This window comes from Rhyacophila brunnea, unplaced genomic scaffold (genome assembly GCF_057557595.1).
Source record: "Rhyacophila brunnea isolate RB1 unplaced genomic scaffold, BYU_Rbru_1.0 scaffold_17, whole genome shotgun sequence".
Lineage (NCBI taxonomy): Eukaryota > Metazoa > Arthropoda > Insecta > Trichoptera > Rhyacophilidae > Rhyacophila > Rhyacophila brunnea.
In genome coordinates this window covers 6,956,435-6,983,664 of record NW_028232827.1, presented here as the reverse complement: position 1 = coordinate 6,983,664, position 27,230 = coordinate 6,956,435, and the positions used below count along the sequence as shown (strand labels likewise).

The 27,230-nt window shown below is 32.6% G+C and overlaps 1 protein-coding gene and 1 pseudogene across 1 annotated transcript in view; one reads left to right on the top strand and one right to left on the bottom strand.

The window, feature by feature from the left end:
- Nucleotides 1-27,230, bottom strand: part of Dh31-R (Diuretic hormone 31 Receptor) — a 340,188-nt gene that overhangs the window by 43,464 nt on the left and 269,494 nt on the right. Inside the window, exon 8 of the mRNA XM_085944554.1 lies at nt 25,585-25,708. Coding sequence (XP_085800680.1) covers nt 25,585-25,708 — 124 coding nt within the window. The remainder of the gene's footprint in view (nt 1-25,584; nt 25,709-27,230) is intronic.
- Nucleotides 4,100-5,628, top strand: LOC147073620 (uncharacterized; annotated as a pseudogene).

Sequence of the window (27,230 nt, the reverse complement as noted above, 5' to 3'; positions counted from 1 at the left end):
AAGATCCAGGTGTGTTTCCGTCTGTTGTCACTCTACAAATCCATCTCCATCTACTTTTAATCAAGTGCAAAGTGGTTTTGAATAGAAACCCAAGCTTGAAGGCTTCTAGACACAATATTAATTAGACTGAACATCATTCCATTTGCAGATAAACCATCCGAGCATAATGGTGTTGGGTTAACGTAATCTTTGGATTTGACGTAGACGGTACCCGGAAAGTTGACCGCACGAATAATTGCACGCGCGAACAGATTTACAGTAACAAAGTATTGACTAAGTACTATGATAGATCTACTAAGATCATAATATGGGCCTCTACAGGATGGACGTTTGTATTAAAACTCATTTAGTGCTAACACCGCCAGTAGCGCGTTTGGAGCAGTTGCACATTCGATGTAATTAACATGTTATTTAAATGTGGTAATTAAATGTCAGCAGTGACAGATTTTTATTTTCACATGAAATGGATGTCAGCCACTTGCCCGACCTATTAGGTCCATACTATGACTCAAATACAAATTAATTGAAAAATAATATGTGTATTTGCCAGACCCACGATTCAAACCTGGGACCCACGCCGTTATAGGGCGACGCTTAAACCGCTCGGCCATCGTCAATAAATAATAATACATACTTATAATACTTGAGACTTACGCGGTCGTTTATTATTATTGAAATAGATTTTTGTGGTCTTCAATACAGTATCTTTTGAGAATAGCTTCTGCAACGACCCCTAAATATTGAGGAAAGAAGGGGGAAAAACACACGTTGATAATCTAAAAACTGTGTTTATAGTGCTAACACATAAATTATTTTTTATTCAAGGCGTTACGTAATATTTCTATAAAATACATACTTTTGACACCTCAGAAACAAAGCCATTATAAAAAAAATCTAGCAAAAAGTTTGATGATCTTAAACTCACATCTTTTACTCTCCGGGTGAGTGCTTTACCTTTTTCTTAATGCTGTGTGAGGTGGTTAAAATTTTGGCAATGAAACGCTACCAACTTTGTAATTTAAAGTCTTTTGAAAGACTTACAAAGTCTGTAGCCATTTTTGACGGAATCTTGATTACATCGGAAAGAGTAGGTAGTTATAAACAATAATTTGTATGAATATACAGGATGATGATATAATAGATGACAGCACTCACCCGGATAGTGAAAGGTGAGCTAGAATCATTATTAATCAAAAAAAAATTATGCTTGTTTTGTAATAGGTAGGTAGATATAATTATAAGTATTGTTTAATCATTTGTAAATATACTATATTTAAAACTGAATATAAATCATTTAATTAGAAAAATGTCCGATAAACAAAATGTATTATAATGGTGATTTGTATAACGGTTTTATAATGTAAAATTTTTCCCAGACACCAATTTCAAAATGGCCGCCTTTTGTGCCGCTGCATGTTCATGCTTTAACGTATTTTCTATTTCTTATAAAATTTTGAGGTGGCCATTTACTGTAACGGAGTTATTTTTAGTGCTGACAAAACATCCCCATGGGAATAAAATATTCTCGGAATAAAAATAAATGATGAATCGATTCTACGTAAATATTATTTATCACTCTCGATATTATGTGTCCCACCCCGGGGAGCGGCCATCTTAGATACCTAAGTGAAGTATTACCTTTGTAGGAATATTTTTAGATATTATTCTTTCGTTATATTTTAATCAGGCCTCGGATTTTAGCTGGTTCAACGGGTATTAACATAAAAGCTCACCTATCGGAATATTATATTCATATGATCCTTCCTGCCTTCTTCAACTCATTCTATAACAAACTTTGTATGATAAATATATATCCCATTATGATAGCATATCTTTTTTAAACACATAAAATAAATAAAACAAAATTATTTTTAATCTCTTCGATTTACAATTATTCAGAATAATTAATTCGTTTCATAAGATATCCGTAAATTGTACGTATTAAGTTTACCGTATCATAGTGTTATCCGTGAGCTATTATACAGTAAACAGACGGCCGTACCGCATTGAGATCGCGTTGTTATTATTTAAACTAAGAAATTTACAGATTAAAATTATTTGTTATACTGTCATAAAATAGTAACATTCAGGTCCTAGTAGATACGGTATTTAAATTAAATTAAAGTGTAATTAATACAATGTTTTGGAACCAATATTACAGGTAGTATCGTTGAAATTCACCACATATTACTTGTAGAAATCAACAATTACTTACACAAAATACTTTGTTTAGGGTAACATGTCGTTAAACTTCCTTCATGGTGAAATGACCCACAAACAAGGTAATCTCAATACATCCATCCGGCCATCTATTTCCGGTACAACAGCTGTGATACAGCGAACCGAAAACTATTATGGTTTGGTTTAGGCAGGGCTTAAATTGAATTAAAAAAAACTAACAGGTACCATCTGCAAATTATTGTATCCTTAGTTCAATAAAAATAAATAAGTATGACTGACAAATTTTAGTATGTACTATTTATGTCGGATCTTAACAGACTACTTTCACCCCTCACCACTGCTATGCAATATGTACATACAGCGTTTCTAGGGTATACCTTAGCATGAAGAACGATAAACGCCCTGCAGTTATACTGATATAACAGCAAAAATATTTTACTATGATACCAGTTGTGAATTATTGCGGTTAACAAATTGCTAGTTTAGTCAACTCTATGAGTAGTTATGTATCTAGATAGAGGCCTTCTCTAGAAAGACGAAAAACGGTTTGCCAGAAACGACACTTTTGAGAGACAAAAATCAAAATGATTCTGATATTTTTTAACATAAATATTTTTCTTTACAATTATGACGAATCATAAATACAAACATTGTGCAAAGTAAAATTTGTTTGCTTTTTTGCGAATTCAAAATTCGAATTTCAAAATTTGAATATTTATCGTGTTTTTATGATATTATTTATTTTGTTCTTTATAAAAAAATGACATGTATTTTATCACAGACAGCATTTTTACCACGTTTTTATTAGCTCGTATTCTTGTTTGTCCGGTACAGATTTTTTCTTGATTTACAAGATTTGTATTGGACGTTTGAATATGTTTAACTAACTTCCCGACTAGCTAGACATTTAAAACTTTTAGAATATATCAGAAAACGACGACAATGCATTCTTTTAATACTTTTAGTTATTTTTAATCAGAATTCAAATTCATTTTCAGTTAATTCTCTTTTGTATGGAAAGTTATTATTATTGGTTGCTAAGGGGGTCCTAGCAACTAATTTATTAATATGTACGTGCGTTACTGTGGAAATCAATATGAAATAATGTCAAAATGACATTTCAGTATTCTATATTATTTATTCAGTATTTCTATCAAGTACAAAAAAAGTATTTATTAATTCATAGAATTGTCAAGATTATATGATTCAACAGAAAATTTTAAAAAGTGGTATATAAAAGTACTTCTTTTCTTGTAATTATTTAATATTAATTTCATACATTTTTGTGTGTTACTTTTCACAGGTTTATGTAATGAAAATGCTTTTAAAAAATAAGTAACATAGGTGGTTGGGTATAATATGGTGGCCGTCATTCCTTATTTCCCCACCTACCTCATATCCGTATTTATTATTGTCACAAAACCAGACAACCAGCAATCACGGGTCATGAGACGACCGTGATTGAGAATAACACTTAGTTAGATCAATACAACGGGTGCGTGTAGGCCTGTTAGGCGTGTAGGACTGATTCAAAAGTTAGCTCAAGTGACGTCAAGAAAGCGATCGTGTGCGGACTGTGATATAATTTTGCCGTCGTTAAATACCAAGTGCCTCAAAACGCATATGTTCGACTTTTGCTGCGCTAAATTTGATACGTTTTGAGCTAATGTCGCGTCAATCATCCATCCTGAACTTGCCGTCACCATTCATCTCAAAACAACAAAAACCGTGAAAGTGACATTCCGAACCGAACCGGCTCTAGAGCGCACCAGCCCTCTCAACATAAAGGCCAGTTTCTGGCATCCTATGTAAAGCCCCCCCCCCTCTCTAGATCCGTAATCTACCACCAGCATCCTCAAATTACAGTCCACTGCAAAAAGCGCTACCAAAAGGGTAGACTGAAAAATTCGAAGCTTCGATGATTCCATGGAGGGAAGGAAAATGTATGGTTTGGGATGCCACTGTGCTGGATACACTCATGGTATCTCACCTGAATAAATCAGTTCAATTGTCAGGTTCAGCAGCTCTTTTAGCTGAGTCTAACAAAACCAAAAAATACGACTGTCTGTCACCGAATTATATTGTCTGTCCCCTGGGTTTCGAGACATTTGAATCCTGAGGACCGTCTGCTTTGAAGACAGTGGCTGAGATCGGTCGACACTTGACTGATAAAATAGGTGAATGCCATTCAACTGAGTACTGGAGACAGCGAATAAGAAGTATATAAATCCAAAGAGGTAATGCAATCGCTGTTTTAGGTACTTTTGAGGTACCCAAGGGACTGGATGAGGTATTTTATATACTTAGGGAAAACCTTTTTTATAAATAGTTTTAAAGTTATTATTTTATTAATTTATATATTTATGTACCAGTGGTGAAGTGATATAAAACTACGATTTACAGACGATGTTGGTTAGTTTTTCAAATTCAATTAATAATTTGATATAATATTAATAAATAATAGTTAAAAATACTTTTCTATTTGTAAAATATCTAAAATTATTCAATTAAATCACACATAACTTTGGATATTTTATAGATATAATAATAGGTTCGTATCTTTCAACCTGAACGAAACAAATCAAATTAAACCATAGACAATATACGTACAAATTGTATGAGTAGAAAGTAGACCGGAAATGATTTGAGATTTGACGATTGGTTCAGTGTATCATTGAAAATCAAACCGTTCTCGGACCATCAGAAATGGTTTGACATGAAACGTCATCCGACGATCCATAGACTAATGGCAATCTGTCAAAGTGTTGATAAGCATTATTCGGCATTTATATATCGTGAGGTATTCATATTAATATGTTAGACATTTACACCGTAGAAGTTTACTTGAATTAAGTATATTATAGATTAATAATCAATACCTACCTATAATTCATAAGTAACCATACCTACGCGAACAAGACGCCGCTTTTGGTCTTATTACCTCAAAATGCAGCCATATTTTCTATGCGAAGAGTTCGATTTAATATCATTAGGTACTATAATTATTATGTCAGACCAAGAAGTTATTTTTATTTTATTTATATTTTGTAACGGAGATTCTAAACTACAAACTGTGTTAAATCAACCCAGAATGATCTTTATATTACCTACCTAACGAATTTTATCAATTTAATATGTTCGATTGTCATCTAAGTCACAAAATCATACTGTCGACATGAACAAAAGTGGTCAATTATAAAAAGTTATCATCAAAAGTAATTTTTAAAAACTAATCATACCTATAAATCTTGTAAATAAACTAAATGGCTATCTATTCACAAAGCATTCTTTATATTTTGTACATTTAAAATGAATGAATACGAATTTGTATTATTGTAGACGACGGTAGGAGGTTAGAATTTCATAACAAGTTGACGTTTCAATAAATGTGTTTTTGTTTTAGAGACTAATATGTTATGAATTAATTTTCAGTACTGGAAACACTAATTAGTCGTCAGAAAAGCGTTTCCGTGGACATTTACCAAACGGTCCGAAACCAAACGGTTCCATTTCGTTTGTTTGATTTAGGTTGAATGATATAAACTTAATAATAATACATAACCGATTTTATTTTAAAACGGTACATGTTCAAATACGCGCGATAACATGATCTTACTCCCTACTTCAGTTTTAGTTTGTCAATTTATGGCTACGGCCGTATGTTGTATCTTAACCACTGGGGAATGCCAAAATAAATGGCGTATTTCAAAAAAACACTACCTTATTCTTATGTCAATAATTATTATAAAGCAATCATTATTCGTAGGATGTTTATCACACTTGAATGGTCAAAGACATAACTTATAATTAGTATCTTTAGAATTATCTTCAAATGTATAATCTTGCCCATTTTTTGAATAATAAAATGCCTTATTCTTGTCAAATTTGGGATCACAGAGATTATCAATATAATTTTTTATCGTAAATAGTTCAATTTAACAATGTCAATTATACTTATGGTTTTATAAATGCGTTTAGAAATTAATAAATGTAAAAAATCTTAACACCACTGCACATGCATGTACTGAAATATGACTATATTCTAAAACATAAGAGCGAGAGGTTTAAAAGAATACTATTTTATGTAATAAAAATACTTTATGCAGTCATCAAATGTTTAAAATAAATATAAAGGATAATAAGGCTTCAAAATTATATACATAGATTATCTACAACGTGTAAGAAATATCCAGGATCATCGAATAATCCAACGAAAACAAATAATAAGTATGAATGAAAAAGTGTGCACAATTATGTCGTATCACCCAAAGTGAACCAAAACTATTATGGTTTGGTTAGGCAGGGTTTAATATTGATTTTCAAAAACTAACTTTTTAAAAACATCTCTAAATTGTAGTCTTAGTTCAATAAAAACTAATACGTATGACTTACAAAGTTTAATGTAAACTTCTTAACAGGCTATCTCCACCCTTCGCTACTGCTATGTACTTAGGTATCTCTTCTTGGTCGTGCACTCATGGCTGAGGATCGTGACCACATTTAAATTTTGCCATCCTTTGAGCGACCAAGACTTTCCATCCTTCTCGATCTTCCGCTTCTCTCAGGAATGGATGGTGCCCCCAGTCAGCTCTTTCACTTGCTCGCTCCATCGCGCAGACGCTTTTCCTCTGCTTCGCCTTCCCTGGAGGCTACCCAAAACTACCAGTCTCTCCAGGTTGTCCGATCCGCGCCTGACAATATGTCCAAAAAACTGCAGAATTCTTCTCAGACATATCGTCGAGAGCCGTTCCTTTATCTTCAGTCCCTGGATGATTGACTGGTTCGTCCTGTGCTCCGTCCAAGAAATGCGAAGCATTCGGCGCCAACACCACATCTCAAAGGCATCAATTGCCTTCCGTTCTCTTGCCTTCAGGGTCCACGACTCGACTCCGTATAGGAATATCGAGAACACTAATGTTTGCACAAGCATCATTTTTGTGGCAATCGAAATTCCCCGATCCTTCCATATAGTGGTAAGGCGTGTCATCGCACTTTTTGCAATTTATGTGCGCCTTCTTATTTCCGTTTCGCATCCGCCCTTTCCACTGATGGTCGATCCAAGATATACAAACTCGTCGACTGTTTCGAGGTTTTGGAGTGTACTTGGTGTTGATAAAAGGTTGGCCCGATCAACAACCATTAACTTGGTTTTATTCCTATTAATAAGGAGGCCGTATTTGCGACTCTCTTCCTCTACCCGATGTAGCAACTCTGTGAGTTCTCTTTCATCAGCAGCGATTAGTGTGGTATCATCTGCGAATCTTAAGTTATTTATTTTCTGGCCACCAATTGTTATTCCGCCTTGCCAATGATCTAGGGCTCTTCGCATTATATGCTCTCCATATATATTGAATAACTATAAAGGTATATCGTTTAATTTAACATATTTTGTCAATTAATTTTCTATATAATTTTCAATGTATTATAAAATGTTACTATTTGATTGCAATAATAAATTCAACTTACATTTTATCTTATTTACCTAATTGTCAAAATCGTTGAACCAATAAACCACCCGCAGGGTAGTTTTGTTATTATTTATTACACTAAACCCTTCAAATTAAAATCCTGCACGGTTGCTCTGTGGTTCAGGAAGGAAACAGGAAGATTCTAACTAGTAAGCAAACAGTATTATCCAAAAGTTAGATAGACAAGTCAAAATAACCCGATTTATAATACTAAATTATTTATAATAATATTAAATTTAATTGTTCTTCAAATAGTTATAATGCTATATAATATTATTATCATTATAAATTTAAATTTATAATATATTTTAACGTAAACAATTTGCTAATGTGATGATTAAAATTTGTTGTGATATAAGTAATTAGAGATACTTAGTATTTATTTTTCTCTTAGCTTTTTTGAGAAAATGAAATTGAATCTAATTATAAGTCAAATTTAGGAAGAATAAGATACGGTTGTTTACTAGTTAATGAAAAATAATCATATTTCTAAGTAAAATCTTATACGGGTACTGTTGACTGTAGAAAGGAAAAATTATGTAACCCATACGAATCCAATTTTATAATTTTACAGCAGGCACACAAAGTTTTTGTTATGGTTTTAGGTCGAAGTAAAAATACAAAATAGATAACCTTGAAGTCCTTGATAGTTAATAATTTGGTTTTTATATTCCTAATCTGATATTAATTATTGAGTATAGTATGTTTTTATTTATAAAATATAAACACTTTAGTATTTATTCAGGGTTCACAGAGATTTTATCAATAATAACAGAGAATAATTCAAACGGTACACAAAAAAGATTAACAAGATAAGATGACTCGCTTGAACAAATAACCAGGTGCCTTGCCGAAGAATTAGTTCAGTTCAGGTAGATATCACATTTGACAACTAGAAACCACACTAAGTTATCACTAGAAACTTACTAATCTCGATGGTGTAAGGTGCTTAGTTTCAAAAATAGAAGACCTGTATGATTAAAAGGATCAGAGCAAATCAGACTAAGCTGACTAGCTGTAAGACTATGAGAGATAAAAATTACAGTGTTAACATAGAATAAAATCTTCATTCGTCTACATAGCGCTTGCGGCGTCCAGTCAATGGGCAGCGCTATCTATTGGTATCTTTTCGAAGTCACTCCGCTACATGAGATTATTAAAGAAAACCCAACAAATATGATGGTTAAATCGTTTTTTTTCACATTACTTCCTTCTTTTTCATTAAATTTCCAGCTTAATTTAGATGATAAATAGCCGTTACATCATTTGACACAACGTGTTATCGTTATTTTGTTTATCGTAACGTTATTATCGAAAAAAAGTCGCTGTGATTATCATCATTGACTACACAGCCCAAAGGAACGCCTTCGGTTTTTGGCATAAATTTGAATTTGTATTCTGAAATCAAATATTTTTTTAATCAATGAATAATACACACAATTTTTAAGAATGAACTAAAAATACAACCCCTTCAAGTAAGTTTGTTGACATTCGCCAAACGTTTACAAACATACCAATATATATAATATGCTACCCGTATTCTATCCCCGGAATAAATTTACGTTGATAATCCGATTAAAAATCCTTCCTAATTTTATCTGCAGTATTCCAGTAGGTACGTGGTTTTTATCTGACGGTTTGCAGCGAGATTTTTGCTTGACACATATACCCACATATAAGTCTACTTGTTAATGCAGATTCAGGTCAGCTAGATATATAAATATACAGTGCACGAGACGTCATCCTAGGTGATTATTTAAAGCTTATATTATAAAGAAAAATATGTACTAATCAATTGTGTATTTTAAAATAATAACTCGATTATTATATATTTTACAAAACTAATATAATTTGCCAGTGACATCTGTCGTAAATATAAGAATGTATTACGATTTAAATGCCAGCTAGACGGACATATTGTATCTACTCATACTGAGTCAATATAATTGGTACTAATACGTAGCAGAAACCAATACAATCATACAAAGGCTCTAAGTAATTTGGTACATTTCACGCATATCACTCATTCAAACTATTACACACGTATTGTAAAAAAACACATATTTACGTACAATGTTAAAACCAGTGTCATTCTATCACGTGACCTTAGGGTTTTTGTTGTTGAGGCAGTTGGGCATTAATTTTTTAAATATCTATTTTACTATATATAGTTTTTTAAAAAGGTAAAAACAATATTTTTAATTACCTAACAATTTTTTTATTCAACGAATAATTCACAAGATTTAAGAATGTAACATTCTAATTATTGAACATACATAATTTTGAAAACACGTCTGAGAAAATATTATATAACCAATAGAAAAAAACTTTTTTGAAAGAGTGAAGTTGTATTAACAGTTTTTTTTGTTTCTACAATAAAAATATGTATTATCCACTATTAAACAGTTGCAAAAGGTGGAGGTAGGCTTTTAAGATCATACATAAATAGTGCACACTAAGCTTGATCATATTTTCATTGCACTAAGACTGAAATATGCAGCTGATAATGTTTTGTAGTTTTTAAAATTCAATTAAACCTTGCCTAATCCAAGCCAAAGTAGATTATAGACAAAAAAATATATAAACGAATATTTTTTGACTATTATCTACTAAAATTATGCCATACATAATTTTAGATATTTTTAGATAAAACAATATATTTTATCGATTATGGTTTGGTTGGTTAAATCAGGTCTGAATTAACAAACTAACCGACAATTTAACCTTAATTTAACAAAAAAGTGTGCACAATTTTTGTTGGATTGCCCATAGCATACCTAAACTATGATTTGATTTATGCAGGGTTTAATTGAATTTTAAAAACTAGCACCATCTGCAAATTGTACTCTTAGTTTAACGAAAAAAATAAGTATGACTGCCAAAGTTTTGTGTGCACTATTTATATCAGATCTTAACAGCCTACTTCCACCCTTCGCCATTGCTTTTAGATTCACACTTTGCCCCAAATACACTATGATAAAATAATGTAGTGTGAATTTTCCAGACGACCCAGGATTCGAACCTGGAACGCACGACTCTATAAGTCGCCGCGTTAGACGATCGACCATTGTGGGCGTTCTAATCATTAATCACTTGTTTATTTTTAGTGTTCTTAACTAATTTGTTTTATATACCTACTGTCGACATTGTATGAATCAGGCCTTTACTATTTTTTTTTAATTAATCGTTCAATGTATAGAAGCGGCTACAATTTTATGTTGACTTCGTGTAAAGTAGTTTAAACTGAGCTTAGTTAAAATGAGGGTAATCCGGTTTAGAGTTTTATGCTGTTAATCAGTAATAAGCATCTACAGAATAAATTAATACCCATTAAAAAGCGTCTGAAAAGAATAATGTCAAAATTATGTATAGGTACTTGTTTATAATATTGAGTCGCCTAGAGTCATAACTCACATTTTGCATTTATTTTTATTTTTTAGTTAAATATACCTTAAATGTAATTCTAAAAGCATTAATCTATATAAAGAAAAATAGTTGGGTATTAAAGGTCACGTTAATCCATGTAAAAATCGTTGACAAATTTGACCGTTGGTGTCATAACTCACATTTATTTTTTCAATGAATAATGTGAGTTCTGTCACCAAGGCCTTTTCTAACCAATCAAGAACCTCTATCTTTCATAGTGTGCTGTGTGTATGCAGCCTTAGGAGTATTATATATTATATATATATTTAAAAAAATATGTAAATCTACTCATACATTCAAAGGAGTTCAATACTTTTCTTCTAATTACAAAAAACAGTGCTCTGGTGGTTTGTTGCGATCTCAAAACTCGACTTTTTTAATATATTGTTCTTTCTCGTTATTATTTCTCGGAAAAGAATATTGTTCTTAAAAACGTGCATAGTTTGTTTGAAATGTTTGTAAAGTTTTACAACCATAATATTGAGTTCACAGAAAATTTTCATATTTTTAATTTAAAAAACGATTAGAAGCATATAAAAAACTAATTACTTAATATAGAAAGCTTTGTTGTACACACATTGTATCAAACAATTTTGTAAAATAATCATATCAACGAACTGGAAATTCGATTATAATTCTGTAAAATAAATCAGTTTTAACTATTATCATTCTATCATGCCACGTTACGTTATGCATCTTTTTAAATAATATTTTATATTTTCAATCAACTATTTTTTTTTATTCAACGAATAATTCACAAGATTTAACGGCCCACATGCTCAGCGTTGGTCAAAATGGAGCTTTTATGGTATTTTCAGAGCATAACCCTGGACATTCCTTAAACGTTCTAGATAATCTATTTATATAATTTTGAAGCCTTATTATTTTTTATATTTATTTTAAACATTTGATGACTGCATAAAGTATTTTTATTACATAAAAAAGAAGTCTTTTAAACCTCTCGCTCTAATGTTTTAGAATTTAGTCATATTTCAGTACGTCCATGTGCAGTGGTGTTAAGATTTTTTAGGTTTATTAATTTTTAAACGCATTTAGAAAACCATTAGTAAAATTAATGTTCAAGCTGCTTGCAGCGGTCCTGTGCGTTGCGTTGCCACGTTGTTCCGCAGACATTTATCATTTCATCGATCCAGCGGCCTCTACGTCTACCTTGCGGACGTTTTGTATCTCTTGAATACCACTGGGTGACTAAATTTGACCAACGATTATCTCTTCTTCGAGCTATGTGTTCAGCCCATCTTCATTTGAGACTTTTAATTAACTCTATCACAACACAAACCTTTGTCTGCTTCTTTATCCACTCATTCCTCTTTTTGTCCTTTCACGTATTGCCCAGCATGCACCTCTCCATACCACGTTGTGCAGCTCTAAGTTTCTGGATCTCTCTTTTACTTAGGGTCCATATTTCACACGCATTTGTGATTACGGGAAGCACATACTGGTTGAACACTTGAGCTCTTTAGGCACAGTGGAAGGTAACTGTTGAAGACATTATTCAGGCGGCCAAAAACACGCCTAGCTTTACTCTGCGAACAATTTCATCAAACATACATCCATCTATAGACACGTATTGTCCCAGATAGATGTAGTTTTTCACCTGTTCGAGCTAAGTGCCGTTGATGAGGATCACTTTTTGGCCCGCAATGCAGTTGAACATAACGTTAGTCTTTGTTACATTTATTTTCAAGCCAACTTTGTTGCTTACTTCAGCGAGTTCGTGCGTTTTGCTTTGGAGGTTTTGAGGTCACCAGACCCAGAAATATTTATTTATATAACTAAAAATAGATCATGGGTATCAAATTTATTATTTACCGAAATTTATCATAATAGTGCCTACTGGCTGAAATCCTCCCGCCAAAATTCCAATATAGAAGATTATTGTCTGGCGTGACGTTGACGCGAGTGGATTTTGAATGACGGGGAGGGAGGGAGTCGGATCGGAAACCTGTTGACTTGTAGCTTGACAAAGGTGGGTCGCTGTTTACTAAACTGACAACACAATATTGATTTATAGCGAATATAATATAATCTCTAGAATTTCTACATGCTTTATAAAAGTCTATATCGATCAAAACAACCTAATATTTTTTTCTAAAAACTGTTTAAAAACTTTCTAATATTTTAATTCATTTCGTTCATCTACTCATAACCCCCATCTTTGTTTGTATGTTATGTGATACAGGCAGTAGCGACGGGTGGAGGTAGGCCGTTAAGATCCGCCATAAATAGTGCACATTAAACTTTGTTAGTCATACGTCTTTGTTTTTATTGAAATAAGACTGCAGTTTACAGATGGTGTTGGTTAGTTTTTTAAAATTCAATTGAACACTGCGAAACCAAGCCATAAGTGATAATAGTCAAAAAGTAATCATCAATCTATAAAATATCTAAAATTTTGCTATTAAACCATACATAATTTTGGATATTTTATAGATAGAATAATATTTTCATCAATTTTGGTTTAGGCAGGGCCTAATTAATGAATTTTAAAAAACAAACCAACATATATTATTATGTGTAATAATAATATGTATTCTTAATTAAACGAAAACAAATAAGTATGAGCCCTATGCACAATCGTCTGTCATAACTAAAATTTAATTACAACAAAACACTATCCAGAAAGCCTTTCATAGCTATGATCGAGTTGTCTATGGTCCACCAGATCTGCAATAGCTTCGTTCTGTTTTTCTTTTGAAAATAATACTATATATATAAAAATTCTCTTTTTCATAATTTAGGTAAATTATTTTGTAATTGTTAAACGATGACAAAAATATGAAAAATATACAAAATAAATTCAATAACTATAAATACACAATTAATATTTAATTAAAATGATTAAATGTCTCTGCAATTAGTGAATAATATAAGTTATTTTTTGACCCATGTTTTTCCCGATACGGTAACACTTGCCGTTGAAATGTCAGATTTTGTCATTTACAATTATTACAAATATGCCATGATGTGAATAATTATATAGAATGATTAAAACTAATATAACCATGTTGGTGTGTAGATAACTAAGTACTTATATATTTCAACTACCTATCTATTGGTTTAATATTACATACATATCTAAATCCGAATAAAAAAAGTTAATTCATAATTCATTGACACTGACATTTCAATTCGATAATCGGTTTTACTAAATTAAGACATGTACAGAATCAACAAAAGTAAAGGAAAATATGTCGTATTAAATGTCACGGATATTTAATAGTTGTTCAATGCCTATATTGAGATCAATTGTTAAATGAATTTGAGTGTATGGGCCGTTTTATAGACACGTAAATTTATTTTGACAGCAGCTGTCAGTGGTAAATGGTAATACAGAAGGGGGGCAAGGGGGCGAGTTCATAACAAAAGTAGTCTATGGTTAAGGATTCCTTATCTCTATAATCTATAGTTAACAGATGGATTTCGGGTACTTACCATATTACTGTAAGTTTGTGGTAAGTACGAATTGAGCATTACGCCCTATGAATGAAAAGTGTGCATTATTTTCTCGAATCGTCCATAACATACCAAATCTATTATGGTTTGCCAAGCCAACACAATCCGTAAATTGTGTTCTTAGTTCAATAAAAACAGTAAAATTACGAATGAGTGACAAAGTTTAATTTGCACTATTTATGTCGAATCTTAACAGCCTACCTCCACCCTTCGCCACTGCTGTTTATCAACTTTAATATAATACAGTTTTAATAATATTTCTTTATTTCTAAATGTCATGCGGGGAACGTCTTAAATTAATAATTTGTAATGTTCACATTATTATGTAAAAAAATTTGAAAAATCGAATTTGAATACAAATTTAAACACGATAATTATTAAGCGAATGAAAATACTACAATAATATTATACTGTGCTACTGCCGTGTGCAAAAGGCATGGTGGATGATATCAAAAAGCAATACAACCCCTTATTTTTCCCATACTAAACGCTTTAAGCGTTAGTTATATTTAGGACGTTTGTACTATCCGAAAAAGTTTTCAACGTAAATAACGCAAATATCGAAGAATGTCGAAGATTTCCAAAACTTACTTACGAAGTAGAATTCCGATGATATAACTTACGAAACGATGTATATTAATTATGACAATCTACCAAAACAGAAACAGCACCAAAAAATGGCAACGCTGCATAACACAATAAAAATTGTTGACATTTTTAAAATCACGCACCGAGTAAAAAAGTATTTCTAGTACCTACATATAACTTTTATTTATTATTCACAAAATATGCATCTCTAAAAACTATAAAGTTTTCAATTCCCACAAATGCATGAAAAGTAATCATTATTTTTACCTGGTATTTGCGTAGATAATCGATATGTATTTTTTATTGATTCATGTTATGTAACGAAACGTATTTTTTTTGGCAGCAGCTGTCAGCTTAGTTTTAATTTCGCCGCCAGAGGCGCTTCCTCTTTATCTTTATGTGTTGCGTTATTTTATCAAAAATCGTCTGACTAATTGTACAAGCCCACTTACTTAAAGATTTTAGTTATAATAATTACAACTAGTAGGTATACACTATACCCTATAAAGACATCGGTTTATACAAGTAACCGTTTTGTTTTGTAAAAAAAAAATATTGGAATACATAAATTCAAGATACAGTGACAAAGTGTGTCCTGTAATTGAAACTGCATTTTTGATATGAGACAACGTTTCATCTTGGATGAAAAATGGTTGAATGTAACATGTTGTTTTTACAGGGTGTTTCAGGAGGAATATTAAATAATTTTCTGGGTTTTAGTGTAAATTATTTTTAATGTAAAAGTTTATCTTAAAATGATATGTCTATATATTATGTACTATATAATAATATACAGGTCTTTGCAAATCATATGACTAGTAGTAGACAATTATACCGACATGGTAAATACATTGATATGGCATTCGATTTCGGTTTTTGTGATGGAACTAGGTTGCCAGTGCTTCTAACCGTCATTCACAAAAATATGTCAGATAGTGTAAAAAAATGTGAAGGTAATCAAAAGCAAAAGTCGTGGGCGACATGGCATGATGGATGAAGAGGTCGAGATTTAGTGGTTGCTCCGATGGATGGAGGAGCGAGTTTTATTTGCAGCGTAAACAGTTAGTACAATAGTATGTTACAGTAGTTATGTTACAATACTATGACAATACTGTTCCGAGGTCCGAATCTCGGTAGAATGAGATGTTGTGTGGTACGATACAGATACTGAAATACTAACAGACAGGGAACTTATATTCGAGTGACATATACAATGAATTATGATCCGCTACTTAATGACGTACTCACAATCAAAATAATATCTTGAAAAGAATATTTAGGAAGTTATTATTATAATTGAGTCAACTACTAAATGAAGTTTACGTCATCTTTTACGTGTACGACTATGTGGAAAAATGAATATCGCAAAAATAATAATTGCAGTAAGCTTTTTACTCAATTTGGCATAATTGTGAATTGTAACTACGTGAAATGGATGTTAAAGAATTCGTAATTTCGGCAATGTATTCAATATCGCCGATCAATATGCTGACACGGATTGAGTTGTTTATCTCAATAAAAATAAACTAGATGGCAGAAAAATAATATGTTTATTTGTGTCATCCCTGCCACATGCTTATCCTCCGCTCTTCTCAAGGAGTGCTGGAAGGGTAGTAGGGAGTTGCAGGTCGACTATATTTTCTAGAAGCAGCAACTGTCAGCGTTGTCATCTTAGCGTTTTTTTGCCAGATCCAGTATTTTTAATAGGCGCCTAGTTTGCAAAATTCATTTCTGTCACTTGTTGCGTAGCAATAAGTATCTCCATCAGCTTACTTATATGCTGCCTTATACCATTCCTTACACAATGACCGTGAGGTTACTGCCAAAAGTTTTTGAATCATGTTATGTACTAATTTTAATTTTAAAATTTAACATCTTCTTTGAAATCAGGCATAATGGTGATTTATTTGTCCTTTATGTGCACGTTCTATATATTGGATGACCTTATTTTTTTTCTCTAGCATACATGTTTCAATATTATGGACACAATCCATTATTAATTCTATATACTTAAATTATTCACTTACCAATTAATTTCTTTTGGCGACAACACCATGACATAATATAGTAAAAATATTGGCAAAGTACGCAGTCAGTTTATGCTTGATTTTATGCAGTTATGCTTATTTATTACTTCACACCTGTATCAAACATCTGTTTCTCCAAATCGACTGACAATTCAACATATTTTTATTTGAACTTTTTTACTCTGAATAAACCTACCATTATTCACTATTACTTATAAAACACCGTGTATATTAGCGGAATTCATACTTTATATCCGTCACTTCCTCTCTTGAGAGTTGGGTCACTATATTATCGTATATTATATGAAAACTACGGACCGTATAGTAATATATGAGAATGTACCGTTGGGATGTGCGAGTTCTTCGAAAAATATGCCGACTCATTCAAAATAAAGTTTATTTTTACATTTATGGCTAATAAATATATGTCAATATTTTCTTGTCCACATGGGATTAAAAATAAATACGTAGTAATTTAGCATGACTTTCAAATTTTATAAATTTATTTTGATATTTTTTTCCACTTTTCAACTGTAGCAATCATACCACTCAGTATTAAATGAGTAACACATTAAAAATGTATATTTTGTTGTCAAAACAAAACAATAGAGCGATAATATTCGTTAATCAGTAGGGTTTGTTTTGATTTATAAATTGCGACAATATCTCTACCCTAATATATATACTGAATTTGTATAAATTGTAAGGGCAATGCATGAATCCTCACTCAACTCACCGAGTCCATCACGAGAGGCACTACTGTTCTCACGAATTCTTCACTCGACATAGTTAACTATCACTTCACTTGAATCAAGTCTCTTGGTTTACTAATATAATCAATCTCTTGATCACATCAATTTCAGCAGTAGCATCATTCTGCCATTCTGGACAGTGACCTGTATATCTCTGATAACTATCTTAGAAATAGAGAGCATCAGTTTTTTATTCTCTCAAGGTGCAGAACCAACCTCCCACTGGTAATGCCAATTGGAAGGGCGATAACTATGCTAAACCAAATTGCTATAGGTTCTAGATATATTCCACATACGTGATGGTGAGTTTAGGTGGAAGCTGTTTTATAAATTCTTAAAATAGGGTCTCCTTAGTAAACTCGGTGTACTTCTATGAACTTCTATAGATGTGTAATTGTATTTTCACTGCTTTTGTATGTTTATATATTATGTTCTCTTTTTATTAGGTCGTATTCTTATTTGTCCGGTGATTGTTTATCCAGCACAAATCTTGCAATCGATTGTTACCTAACTTCCCAACTAGCTAGACATTTGAAACGTTTAGAATATATCAGAACACGATGGCAATGCATTCTTTTAATACTTTTAGCCATCTTTAAGTATAATTGATTTAATTTTCAGTTAATTCTGTTTTGTATGAAAAATTATTTCGGAAGAAATCAGTTTTCCAATCCACTATTATTGGTTGCTAGGGGTCTGGGGTCCTAGCAACTAAATTATTAATATATACGTGCGTTACTATGGAAATCAATATGAAATGTCAAAATGACATTTCAGTATTATTTCTATCGAGTACACATTTTTTTATCGTTTAAGCTAGTCAAGTCAAGTTTATATGATTCGACAGAAAATTTAAAAACGTTGTATATAAAAAGTTCTTTTTATCTTGTAATTATTGTATAATCATTTCTATCGTTTTTATTAAGTATTTTTCTTATTTATAATAATATTTCATAACGTCATGCTGTGACCGTCTTAAACTTATAATTTGTAATGTCCACAATATGCTAAAAATAAATAAATTGACAAATTGAAATGGAAATTACCTGTGATTATAATCTCACGTTATCATCCCTATTATTGTATTCTTTTAAAGATCAATAAACTCACCTCCAAACATCCACGAAACAACGACCTTCTATCTCTTCCACATCATCTCACTAAACAACCATTTCACTAACCATTAAAAAAACATACTTATTGTGGGAGCATGTTAATATAATATTATAGCGTCAACTACCCCGCTATATATTATATTCAGACAGGTTGCATAATAATGTATATACTACTTTAATTAGTTACATGTAAGTTGTACATATGCAGTTCATCGTGGGACACTTATTCGTACGCCAGAGTACGTAAACATAAGTTCGTATAACATTTTATCAAATGACGAGTTCTTCGTTGAATATTTCACCGTGGAATACATTTGTACGTATCTTACAAAATGTGGCGATAGTTTGCAAATAGTACTGTCCCAATTAGATTAACCCTAACCTAACCTAACCTAACCTAACCTAGTAAAGACATATCCACATGTTATAGCATAGGTACGTACAAATATACTCCACGGTGAAATCTTCAACGAAGAACTCGTAATTTGATTAAATGTTACATGTACAGCGGCGCACGAATAAGTGTCCTGCTGTGAATTGTTTACGTACAAATTTCCGGATACGACTTTAATTGAGTCATTTACGTTGACAGTTATTTTGGACTATACACCCGACCTCAACCGTTTTAAAGATATAGCTATAAGGCGTGTAACAAACATTTCACCTTTACATTTTGCCCGTATTCCGAGAAATCAAGGCTCACCGTGCTTCGGGAGTCGCTTGATTTTAGTTCATGAAAATTAACATTGATAATTCATAGAAAAAAAATTGTAAACTGTACGCAGTCTGCCTTGGTCTTTAAAATATAAACTATTCTCTCCCTAAATTATTGTTTAATGGATTTGTCCGACCCCCAAGCCTTACATAACATTACCTACCAAGGCTTCCATTATTAAAAATGTCAAAACTGTGTAAACTGGGCTCAGTACAAAATATGGGGTGTAGTTTTTATGGACTTATTTTATTATTACAGTAGTGATGCGCAAAGCCATCTCATAGATTGCGAACCGGCGCTACTGCAAATGACAGAGTGGCTCGTGACCCGTCAAATAGTAATAAATCACAGGCAACTCGGATGCTGGGCGCCCTGAACGATATGGAGCTCATCATTTTCTTTACCACTCTGTTTTGCCTGGCAGTATATCACATGTATTATTACCATTCATTTTTGTATTGTATTATGTAAGTACGTTATTATCACGCGTTTTTTCATTACCCATGTATTCGTAGGGCAAAATATATTGCTTGGATCTGAGAGGTGTGAGAGTGATTTCTAACGCCGTGTACTTCTAGGGCAGGGGTGGGCAAAAGTGGCTCGCGAGCCGCATGTGGCTCTTTGCGTAGACGTTTGCGGCTCTTCAGACATAAATTCTATTTTCACCTCATCTCAAGCAGCCTATTAACTTATGAGTTTTGATTTCTCAGCACAAGTGGACAGTTATAAAACATCATCATCATCATCAGGGGCGCGACAACCCGGTGTGGGTCCTGGCCTCCTCCAACAGCTCCCTCCACCTGTCCCTATCTAGTGTAGCCGCTTGCCAATTTGGTACCCCCAGAATACGGCAGTCACTGGCAGCTCCATCTAACCAGCGAATTTTTGGCCTCCCTCTTCTTCTACGTCCTATTGGATTGCTGGTCATCACTCTCTTTGCCGGTTCATTGTCATTCATACGGTGCACATGACCTAGCCATCGCAATCTCCCAATCTTAATTGATTGAACTGCGCTGCAATCTTCGTACAGCCCGTAGAGCTCAGCATTATATATTCTCCTCCAATTGGTGCCATCCCTGATCGGTCCATATATACGGCGGAGAATTTTTCTTTCAAAGATGTTCAGGGCTCGTTCATTTATAAAACAACTGCCTAAAATAGAAACAATACTATTTGATACATGGAATAGTTTGCCTGAAACATATGACGCGTTAAATAAACTAGTTTTTGGTATTCTCACAATCTTTGGCTCTACATAATAATATATATGCGAACAAACATTCTCATCTATGAACCAAATAAAAAATAAATTTAAAAGCAGAACAATTGACGAAAATTTACAATCATGTATTCAAGCAAAAATATAAGTAGATATTTCCCAGTTATAGTAAAGCTATCATAAGCGATGCATAGACTCCATTTTAATTTTTTTTAATGAAAAATCTTGAACTTTTCCCCCCCCTAAAAATCCATATTATTATACATTTTCGTATATGCCGCATATATGGCTCTCTGATACCTTTGTTTTCCTGTTTCCTTTACAAATTTGGCTCTTCTCACTTGTCAAACTGCTGATCCCTGTTCTAGGGGAAAATTTGTTAATAATAAGATATTGAAGAACGTATGAATATCACCTGTAAATACTAGTTTTGTCGATTGTATGATACTTATAAATAGTTATGTAACCTCGGGAGATATTTGTTATATTATATTTAAATTCAGTTGGTTCGTTTAAATATTTAATTCTGTAGATCGTAAGGTAGCTGTCAAAAGTTTTTAAGTCAATAATTTACGTAAGTATTTAGAGTTAACAACGGATTATTTGTATCTATATATCGTCTCTGTTCTGGCAGAACACACTAACTGGAGAATACTAGTTTTGAGTAATTTGACTCTGAAGTTATTAAAATGTTTGAAATGGTCTATCATGTGAGTTTATTAAGTAATCGTAAAAAGGATGACTTATAAAGACTGTTTATTTATTAAGAAGGTTTCCAGACGGTAAAGTTTGAAATAAGGAACATTTTGGTATAACTAACTCAATATGTATTTTTTTCGAATTAGTGTCTTCTGCCAGAACAGTGACGATATAGAATATAAATGCTAGAAAAAAATATCAAGTCGCATACAAAACAAAATCGCAAAGAAATTAGCATTATGCCTGATTTTGGAGAACATGTCAAACTTTCAAATTACAATTAGGTACTCCATGACACGATTTTAAGACTAGAATTGAAAGACAACATGTGATTTTACTTTATATGTCAACACGATAAGGTATTACTTGAATCACTATAACCTCTTACGATAAGAATATAATCTGCAATGACTTTTAATTCGCCCTAGATTTACACAAATTTATATTACGTGGGGTTACTGCCAAAAGTTGGTAAGTCTCGAAATCATGTTATGGAGTAAATTGCAATTTGAAAGTTTGACATGCCATATAAAATCTGGCATATTGCTAATTCCTTTGTGCCGTATGTGCATGTTCTATAATATATCCAATGGCTTTGATTTTTTCCAGCATACTTTTTTATATTGTATAGACACACAATCCGTTGTTAACTCTAAATACCCAAACTATCTACTTGCCAACTTTTGGCAGAAACCCACGATATATAGGTACAAGAATTTTTTTTTTGATATATTTTCGCTAAAACTGAATACATAAAGCATTTTTTATTTCATCATTTCGTCGCTGTAGGATTGGTTTGTCGAATAGACTAAGTGTCAAATATTCAGAAGACGAAAAACAAATTTCATTATACGAGTACTATATTAAAATACATGGAGGTGTTTAAATTGTTGTTTTCATAGGATATGAATGCTGTATTCGTTACAAAGCAATTTAAAGAAGAGGATGGTTCTGGTCCATTTAGATACAAAAAATCAATTTGCATGAAAAGATCGATTTTGACAAAAACGGATATTCGACAATCCAATCCTATTATAGCGATTTTGTACGTAACAATCTTATAAGATTTTCATGCAGGAGAAAAGATCTCAGAATAAAATACCAAAATATTTTCATTATTGAATTTTATTGCTGGCAACCAAATAAAGTTTACGTGACACCATTCGCGCCATAAAGTTTGAAATTCACGACGCAATTAACAGCGGCATCAAATTTGAGCTCAAATAAAAACTACCCCAAACACACCGCTAAAATGACGTCGAATTAACCGGCGCCATTATGACAGGGCGATAAATTAACCCCACGGGGATTTCCGGGCTTTCGTGCAAGCTTTTATCATCAGCTCTCCGCACTTCTCGCGTTGGGGCTAAATTAATTTATTATAATCGTGCGTGTTAATTTTATTTGACCCCAGCGCTGGCCACCTGTTGGATGTTTTTATAATTTTATTACTGCTGGAAATTGCCAGTTTTATCACCGAGTTTGACAGTATATTTTAATCATTTTGTAATATTAATTAACAATATGGCTTTATCAAATGACAACATTTCACAGAATTTTATATCACAGAAACTTGAGCACATTCGCAATTGTGCGGGAAAACATTTTTTTTATATGTAGTCTATTTGCCGTAACAAGTAATGGCCTCAATTGGTCTTGCCCTGTATTTTTACGTGTATGACAATGTATGTGCGTTACAATTTCAATTTATATTTTTAACATATTGTGGACATTACAAATTATAAGTTTAAGACGTTCACAACATGATATGAAACATTATTATAAAGAAGAAAAATAATAAAAACGATTAAAACGAAAATATAAAAAGAGAACATATTATATAGAAGCTCAAAGAAGTACAACGAGTTTGCTAAGGAGACCATATTTTAAGAATTTATAAAATATCGTCCACCTTAACTCACCCTCACGCAAATGGAATATATCAACACCTGAAATAATTTGGCTGAAAATAGTTATCGCCCTCAGGCAGCTTACTGTGACGTCACGTGATAGTGCGCGACTCTTCAAGTATGACATATTTTGGTATGGATCAACAGCCCCAAACCTTGTCAGCCAAACGCTGCAAAGTGGCAGTCAGCATATTACCCAATTTTTACGTACATCAATAAAAGCTTTCTGTAATTTATCGAATATTCATTTCAATAAATATCGAGTTAAAGTTGATGGGATATGGCACTCCGTGTCCGGAAACTTGTACGTATGCAGTTCGACGTATTACACTTCACCATGAAATATTGTATCGGAAATGCGTCCAACCTCTTTGGGTCGTATTTATAGTACTGCACCCACGGTGGCCGCACGGCTTAAGCGTTAGACTATAACGCCGTCGGTCCCAGGTTCGAATCCTAGGTTTGACAAGTACACATATTGTTTTTCAATTTGTGTCTGTCAGGGTATGGACCTAATAGGTTGAGCAAGTGGCTGACATCCATTTCTCGTAAAAATTAAAATCTGTTAATACAAACATCTACTCTGTGGAGGCCCATATGATACTATTAGGATCGGACATGGTCGGGGGAAAAAAATAGTACTGACATAAAATTCATGTCTAAGTAGTGAATCGCGGTTTTTGTCGGTTTACACTTTACAGGATGCCAGCAGCAAACAAATTTTGAAAATAGCCGATATAGTGAATTATTTGTTAGGTTAGGTTAGGTTTTCATTCTAAAATTCATGAATTTTGCCAAAATTAGCCATAAAAATTGAATTAATGTTTGAATTGAACTATGCCATAGTGAAATGTTTTACGTACAATTTACATTTATAACCATGGCACTCTACCAACATGCCTCAGACGCGGTATTCACTTTCAGAACGCCTCAGGCTGAACATACTTCACCGCGCGCTACTTTGTACGGATAACTTCACACCAGCTGTCATTGTAGTCATTAATTAGTAAATGTACTCTCACCTCGATCCACACAAGAACCTCCGCTCCAATATAATAGAGCAGTGCTCCGCAACCGGTATGCCATGATACGATGCTAGGTGTGCCGCGGTGAATTGATTTAAAAAAAAAAACACAAATATTTTTGTATATTAGGTATATTGTAATACTTACTTAATACCCAAATTTGCGTACATGGCTGGTAATATTAGATTTGAGCACCTGCATGGATTTAACAAAACAATGCAAGGTCAGAATGTAAATATATTGACATGCTCTGATAAATTAGGAGTTAAGACAAGGATCTCTACAAATGTAATATTTATATTGATAATACAAATACATGGAAATATGTACATTTAGTTCTTCTTCGTGTTTTATGTATATTTAATTATGTATCAAATAAAAAAACATAAACTAATGTAATTTTGGTGCATGGCCCCCAAGGGCTCTAGCCTGGAAACCCAGGCTCAGGGGGGGGCGTGGCAGGTCAACCAGATAAGTGAAATAAACACAAATTGCTCTAATACTAAAAAAAGTCGCCTGCAGTGCTATTTTACTACACTGGTATTAATATTTTAAAACATGTGATTGTAGGATACAATTTATTATTATCATGTCAATATTCGACAAATAATTTATTCTTCTTAACCTGACAACTACTAACCATAATTCAATTGGATGTGTTATTAATACAAAAAATTACATACAATCGATACCATTTATTTTATTTTACTTCGCCACCATTTAAAAAATGCCATTTTAGAGTATGTGGGGTCCATGTTTTGGTGTATAAATTGTTTTACGTGTGGTATGCCGCGGAATTTTGGAAAGTACTTTAGTGTGCCGTGGGTGAGAAAAGGTTGCGGAGCACTGTTGTAATAAAGTATTCAATTTGACATTTCTTTTTACAGTGGGCAACCGATAACGCTTGACAATAACATTACAGTATTACTACTAAAGCCGAGTTCCGGTTTCTTACGACCAAATAAAATGGCACTGGCATTACCTGCAACGAAGCCGTAGTGGCGGAGACAAACTCGTAAACGATCTCCCAGGGGTGTCCAGCGGGTGGCCGGAACGGCGTGACGAGGTACTGCAGCCCCAGCAGTGGCACGAGCAGGAAGGTAGCCCTGAAAAGCGAACGTGGGTCGTTAATCCGATTGATACAAAATCGATGTAATGGGGATAATCCCCTTAACAGCTCTGCGACACTGAAAAGATTTTCAACGTAAGTAAATAACACAGCAATAAAACGCCGCACGTTTTTTTATTTAGAAGGTATTTAAGATTCACAATAATTCACTGAGAAGGGGTGGAGGTAGGCTGTTAATATTTGATATACATAGTGCACTTTATCCGTCATAATCGTGCAGTGGCGAAGGGTGGAGGTAGGCTGTTAAGATCCACCATAAATAGTGCACACTAAACTTTGTCAGACGTACGTATTTGTCTTCATTGACATAATTTACAATTAATGATATTGGTTAGTTTTTAAAATTCAATTAAACCCAGCGAAAACCAAACCATAATAGATAATAGTCAAAAATACTCATATATCTATAAAATATCTCAAATTGTGCCATTAAATCATACATAATTTAGGATATTTTATAGATAGGATAATATTTTTAATCTATTATAGTTTGGTTTAGGCAGGGCTTAATGAATTAAAAAAATAGCCAACAACATGTGTAATATGTATTTATAATTCAACGAAAACAATTAAGTATGAGTGGAAAAGTGTGCACAATTTTGTGATATCGCCCAAAATATACCAAAACTATTATGGTTTGGTTTAGGCAGGGTTTAATTGTTTTTTAAAAACTAACCAGCATCATCTGGGAATTGTAGTCTTAGTTCAATATAAACAAATACGTATAACTAACAAAGATTAATGGGAATAATAATATATTTGGACTACTTACTACAAAGATCCTGTTCAATGTCTTTTGATAAAACAGTGTTAATATTAATAATCTTGAATTTAAATAATTATTTATTCACAATTTATTTGAAAATGTTCGTTTCATTCATTATAATAGCTAGTTATCAAAAATGTAGGCACCACAATAATTATTCCTTTTCGCATTTAGCATTTTTTTATAATATAAGTTTACGTTGGTGTGCAAAAAATAACTTACCCACAATTTTCTCAAAAATAATCTAACGCTGGTAAACTAACGATTTTCTTACCATGTATTCACATTCACATTCTGTTGAATTTTACTAACTAATATTATTTCTGTGTTAAGATGGAAAAACATGATATGTCCATTTTTTGGCAAATTGAGTTGTGTATACCTTCAAACCCGTATCAATGAGATCTAACAAGATACAACAACACGTATTAATAGGTTTTATAAGTTGGAAGAAATAAGTTGAATGAATAAGTGATTAAATTTGTTCATTGTTTGAATATTTTTCGAAGTTTAAAATTGTTTTCCTGAACAATTCAGACATATCATGTTTTGCCATCTTACCAGATTTATTATTATTATTCACGCTATAAAAAACAATTTACGTTGATTGAATCACACCAATCTTAGTATTAGAGTTAAACTATGGCAGTAGCGAAGGGTGGAGGTAGGCTATTAAGATCCGCCATAAATAGTGTACATTAAACTTTGTTAGTCATATTTATTTGTTTTTACT